This window comes from Calliopsis andreniformis, chromosome 6 (genome assembly GCF_051401765.1).
Source record: "Calliopsis andreniformis isolate RMS-2024a chromosome 6, iyCalAndr_principal, whole genome shotgun sequence".
NCBI lineage: Eukaryota > Metazoa > Arthropoda > Insecta > Hymenoptera > Andrenidae > Calliopsis > Calliopsis andreniformis.
In genome coordinates, this window is record NC_135067.1 from 436,948 (window position 1) to 443,029 (window position 6,082).

The 6,082-nt window shown below is 37.7% G+C and overlaps 1 protein-coding gene across 1 annotated transcript; it reads right to left on the reverse strand.

Annotated features, from left to right (window-relative positions):
* Window positions 1-4,056: 4,056 nt before the first annotated feature.
* Window positions 4,057-4,915, reverse strand: LOC143181061 (uncharacterized). The gene is made up of 2 exons (XM_076381251.1): window positions 4,868-4,915; window positions 4,057-4,383 (listed from the first exon to the last, which is right to left on the reverse strand). Exons 1-2 carry the CDS (start codon window positions 4,913-4,915, stop codon window positions 4,057-4,059), a joined length of 375 nt encoding a protein of 124 aa, XP_076237366.1.
* Between the last annotated feature and the right edge of the window lie 1,167 nt (window positions 4,916-6,082).

Sequence of the window (6,082 nt, forward strand, 5' to 3'; positions counted from 1 at the left end):
ATATAGTTGAGCAAAATAAAAAACCAACAAATATATTAGAAAAATACAAAACTGTATTTCAAGAAGTTGAATGTATAAAAGATTTTAAATATGCAATAAAGTTAGAAGATGGGGTCAAAGCTAATATAGAACCTTGTAGAAACGTACCAATAGTATTAAGAGAATCTTTTCTAAACGAACTAAAATCAATTAAGGAAAAGGGTATCATAGAAAGAGTAACAGAACCAACAAATTGAGTAAATCAATTTGTAATTATAAAAAGGGGGATAAAGGATTAAGAATTGTACTAGATCCAACAAGCTTAAATGAAAGTATAAGAAGAGAGCACTATCATATTCCAACTTTTGAAGAAGTATGCTCAGAAATAATAGGAGCTAAAGTTTTTAGTATTTTAGATGCTGACCATGCATTTTAGCAAATAAAATTAACAAACGAAAGTTCCAATTATGTAGTGTTTAACACTCCCTTTGGAAGATTTAAATTTCTACAAATGCCCTATGGTATTTCCTCAGCCTCAGAAGTATTTCAAAGATGTTTTCAAGAAATATTTGGTGATGTTGAAGGAACAAAAATATATATAGATGATGTTTTAATTTGGGGTAGAAATAAAGTTGAACATGATGAGCGTTTAGAAAAAGTTTTGAGAAGGACTCAAGAAAGAAATGTAAAATTTAATTTTAAAAAATGTAAATTTAGTACAGACAAAGTAAAATATGTAGGGCACATATTCTCAGAAAAAGGAATTGAACCTGACTATGAAAGAAAAAAAGCTATAACTGAAATGAAATTTCCTAACAATGTAAATCAATTAGAAATTCTATTACGCATGATAACATATGTGAGTAGATTCATACCGAATAAGTATGAAATTACAGTCCCATTAAGACACTTAATAAAGAAGAATGCTGTGTGGAATTGGGATGAAAACGCAGAAAAAACTTTTAATAAAACAAAAGAGGTTTTAACTAGTAAACCAGTATTAAAATATTATTGTTTAAAAAAGCGTTAATGTAATGAGAACTCTATCTCGTTCGCGAAAACCGTTGTATGTTGATCTACGTGCCCAACCGAAGGTCGCCTTCGGTTGGAGATTCAGTGTCACTAATAACAAACACGGTGAATTTGATGAAGGACTCGTTTTTAGATAATTACAGTTGAACTCGAAGAGGTAAACGACCTATGTCAGCTGTTCGAATTTCAGACCCGACGTCGAATGGGAACGTCGAGTCTGGAAGAGAGAGAGAGAGAGAAAGTTGTCGAATATTGGAAAAAGATAAAGTATTATAAGCGAGCGCCGCGTAGCGGCTAATTAGCGTATTCCGCGCATTTGCGGAGACACGTGCGAACTGTGCTGTCAAACTGAGGACGCAAATCTTGAGTATTAACCCCTTCCACTACATATCCTAACGCACGGGCCGCGTATCCGTGAGCTCGGCGCCTCGGACAGTTTCGGGCAGCTTCGGGAGGTCGAGAGAGAAGGTGGATCGTGATGTGCACTCTCTCATTCCTTGAAATGTTTAAATCCCAATCGCTAGCAAGCGGCAAGCGGCACGCACCTTGCGCGAGCTTTCCGATTGCCTGGATATTTTCAGTTTCCAACTTAGAAAAGTATTCTGATGAAAAAAAATTTCGAAAATTTTTTCTACAGAAAAACTCATTTTAAGACCCCTTGATTACGTTTTAACTAATAAAAAAAAGAGCTTTTTTTTAAAAACCGCATATGTTTACTAACCCAATTGCATTCAAACGACTGAATGAATTTCAATGAAACTTTATATCTAAATTTTATATTCACATCTCAAGATCTTATTAGATTTAGAGCAAAATCGATGCATGGATTATGATACTTACCTCTTATAATTATATTTATATTACACATATATTTTTTACTATTAGGTGGGAAGACAAAGATTTTCATTTGTAAAGTTAACGTAACGCGATTTAGTCTGGAAAACACTGCTCTTATCGAATTAACCCTTTCTAGTTCAGTATTAATGGCACCTCAAAATTCAAGATTATCACAAAATAAATACTCTGATAGTGAAAATTCGTCAAATGTATTAAACTAAGAATCCACTCTTGACCAGTAACGTGCACGTTGTCACAACCTTCAATATAAAATATTTATATTTGTAATTATTTAAAATAAGAGCCTATTCACCGATTTCTTTGAATCTTTTTTATATCATGTATCTTCAGACGTGGAGTAATTTTTCTAAATGAAATTATTGTCGCTCTCTTTTCGTTTTCGAGATAAAAATTTTTATATGCTTGAAAATTATGGTGGCAGGCCGAGGGTAGGTAGCAAAAAGGTAGTTTGAGTTGGGTTAGAGCTAGGGCCAGTGAAAGATGTGTTTCGAGTTGGTTAGAGCTAGGGCCAGGAAAAGAAATGTTTCGAGCTGGTTAGAGCTAGGACCGGGAAAAGAGATATTTGGAGTTGGTTAGAGCTAGGACCGGGAAAAGAGATATTTGGAGTTCGTTAGAGCTAGGACCGGGAAAAGAGATACTTTGAGTTGTGTTACGTCCCCGTAACTTTTGACAGTAGTTACTAAAGCCTATATATATATAGATATAAGCACAATTTTATTTCCGGTTCGGTTCCAAAAGGTCTTAAGGGGGTACGGTAGTCACGTGACATTTCGAAATTGCCAGGTCGGTATCTGCTATTACAGTTTTCGTTACAGAAATAGTATTATCCACAGACACGTGGCTGCTTGATGAACGCAAGATGGAGCCTTTCTATGATTTCGAATTCGGGAGGTAGCTTAGAAAATTTCCCCCTCTACTGCACACATTACTATACGAGCTATGTGTACGTGAACTCGACGCTTCGCGACCGACTTCGGACATTTGCGGAAAGTAGAGAGAGTGCGAATATGAGTCTTACTCTCTCACTCTTGAAACGCCATATTCAACTGTTCTAATCCCTGCAAGCGGCACGAGCCACGCGCGATGTTTCCGATTGCTAAGATATTTTCTGTGATACAATATAGCACTGAATCGTGTGAATGTAGTGGTATTTATCAAACGACACATGTTATTTGTATGTGTATAACTTTTACAAGTGTCACATTCTAAATACCACTACATTCATATTATTCATTGTTTGTCCACGTCGATGCCTTTCTCGAGATAGACACTTTTTCCAAATATCGTTATTATATTAATATGAAGATCACGCATATGTGTGCGTGTACATAAGTATACGTATACATATACAGTAATGTTACGGACGAGAACCGCGCTTGGGTCTGGTCGCGGCTCTCGTCCGTCACTGGTAGTCGATTTGGCTTCCTTTACTCTCGGTCGCCAAGATAATTGATGCACGACCGAAGAAGCAAAAAAAAGGGTTTCGCTCGACCGTCTATGCTCAAGCTCGATGCCCGAAATCAATGACGTTACTAAAGACAAGTATAGCATTAGGGATTAAGAATAGGAAAAATTGAAGTTTCTTATTTGCAAACGGATTTTCACGTAAGTAACACCAATCGATTCCTTGTGCTCTTCAGAAGAAAATGATATCACATACGACATGATTCCGATTATTTATAATAAAGATACTTAATAACTTAATTTGTAGAAAGAGCTTACTTGTCCGTTTTCCGATTTATTATTTCGCTAGATATTATTCATACTTTTTATATATACATAGAATATATAATATAGAAGTATATATTATTTTACATATATAAGTAGATACTAATAAAACTCAAACCAATTTTAAATAGAAATATTAATATACAGGGTGTCCCAAAACTATGGGACAAGCCGAGACATGCATATTCTTCATGCTAATAGAAATCGAAAAGTCCTGTACCGTTTTGCAATCTGGAGCTTCATTACCAAGATATCGGTGATTGAAATTCAGGTATTGGACTTTCGGGGCGCGCTGTTCAAATCCCAGTCAGCCGAACGTGTGACCACACACATGCGAGTTCGAACGCGAGAAGCACGCGTCGGTGAACATACACACGCGTATACTGCTGATGTTACAGATGTTAACGCACTTCCATGGTATGAACTGAATAGTTACTTAACTTTTTCACTAATTGTAAGTCATAATAAATGTTCGAACACATCTCCTTGTCTATCAACACACTTTTGAAGTCTTCTTAATAATGAGTCCTGTACACTAGCACACACTCCGTCCAGTTTAATTTCCTCAAACGCATTTTGGATCCTGTCACGCAGCATGTCGACACTTTCAATTTCGACCCCGTAAACTTTTTGTTTCACGTACTCCCACAAAAAAAAGTCTAAGGGAGTGAGGTCGGGAGACCGTGGTGGCCATGCCACTGGACCTAATCGTCCGATCCAACGATCTTCGTATGTATTATTTAAAAATTCACGAACACTTCGTCCAAAATGAGCTGGTGCTCCATCCTGTTGGAAAAGCATAGTATTCCTTACAGCTAATGGAATATTCTCCAAGAGCAAAGGCAGCTCAGTTTGTAAAAACTCCAAGTACGTCCTGGCTGGCTGTAGAAGTGTGAAGAACCGATATCCTGCTGTTTTACCGAAATCGCTGTATCTGGCTGCCGACTGTACGCGCGCCTATTGTCCCTCGGCAGTGGATAGGGGTAACGTAAGAATCTGATCACCACGTGTACTAGCCGCCGACGCGCCGGAGTAACGTACAGATTAAAAAAAAATAGCTTATTGTTCAGAACGAAGACGTCTGAACTCTTAAAAGGTGTCCTTTTGGGGTGCTTTTCCAAATGAAGCAAGCTGATATTTTCCAGACGCTCGTGAGACAAGTGGGTCTTCACCTCGCTCGTACCCTTCTTAGATTCTATGAACCAAGACACTTGGCACTGTCGTAAATTTTCCACACAAACAGCTAATACTTTCTATGCTGTATTTTTACCATTTCTCTGCCTGCTCTTTTCAAGTTTCTCAACCAATCTTCGTTCATTTTCCAGATTTCTTAAGTGTTAAAGGAACCAATAATGTTCTTTCGAGGTATCCCCTTGACTTGATCTGTTAACATGCGGATTCTAACAGTCAGAATCATTCTTTGAGCGAAACCGAGAGCATCGTAAAAAGATTTCTGAGGACAGACATTATTGGTGTCCAACTAACTATTAGCTTAGTTATTATCTTGTTTTTACCCTTCATTATTGTTTAGACTTTAGTTTAAATTAGTGTGTGGATTTTAGTGTGTGTCATTGTGTAGGTTTTAGTGCGTTATTTTCTAAGTTGTAGTGTACTAAGATTAGTGTTTTGAACTTACGTCGAATTAAAAACTCGAACGTTAAACAATGTTCTCCAACGAAGAGTACTACGATATGATGCTTGCATTAGGTGAATGCAGAGGCAACATTTGTGAAGCAGTACGGTTGTACAATGAAAGATTTGTAAATAAACAACCTACAACGCGAAAAGTGTTAACGCGGGTCATGTGGAACTTCCGGCAGAATGGTCCATATTCGCGTGACCGTTCGGAAACAGGAAGACCAAGGAGCACGCGTTGTAATGCAAACGAGGAACGTGTCCTTCAATACACAGAAGAAAACCCCCAAACGAGTGTACGACAGATGGAAAGATTAATTGGGATACCACGCTCGACTGTACATCGAATTTTACAAGACGAAGGACAATATCCATACCACATGTACCATGTGCAGTCTCTACAACCTGCTGATCTACCAGCGAGAATGATTTTCTGCAGATGGTTACTGCAGAAACACGAAGAAGATGAGAATATCTTGCAAAGAATACTATGGACAGACGAAAGCATTTTCACGAGATCTGGTGCTTTTAATACACGCAATACTCATGTTTGGAGTTATGAAAATCCACATGAGACAAGGTCCACTAATTTCCAATATCGATGGAAACTTAACGTTTCGGCAGGAACAGTAGGTAATGACACTGTGGGACCAGTTTTTCTCCCGGAGACATTAACAGCCAGGACGTACTTGGAGTTTTTACAAACTGAGCTGCCTTTGCTCTTGGAAAATATTCCATTAGCTGTAAGGAATACTATGCTTTTCCAACAGGATGGAGCACCAGCTCATTTTGGACGAAGTGTTCGTGAATTTTTAAATAATACATACGAAGATCGTTGGATCGGACGATT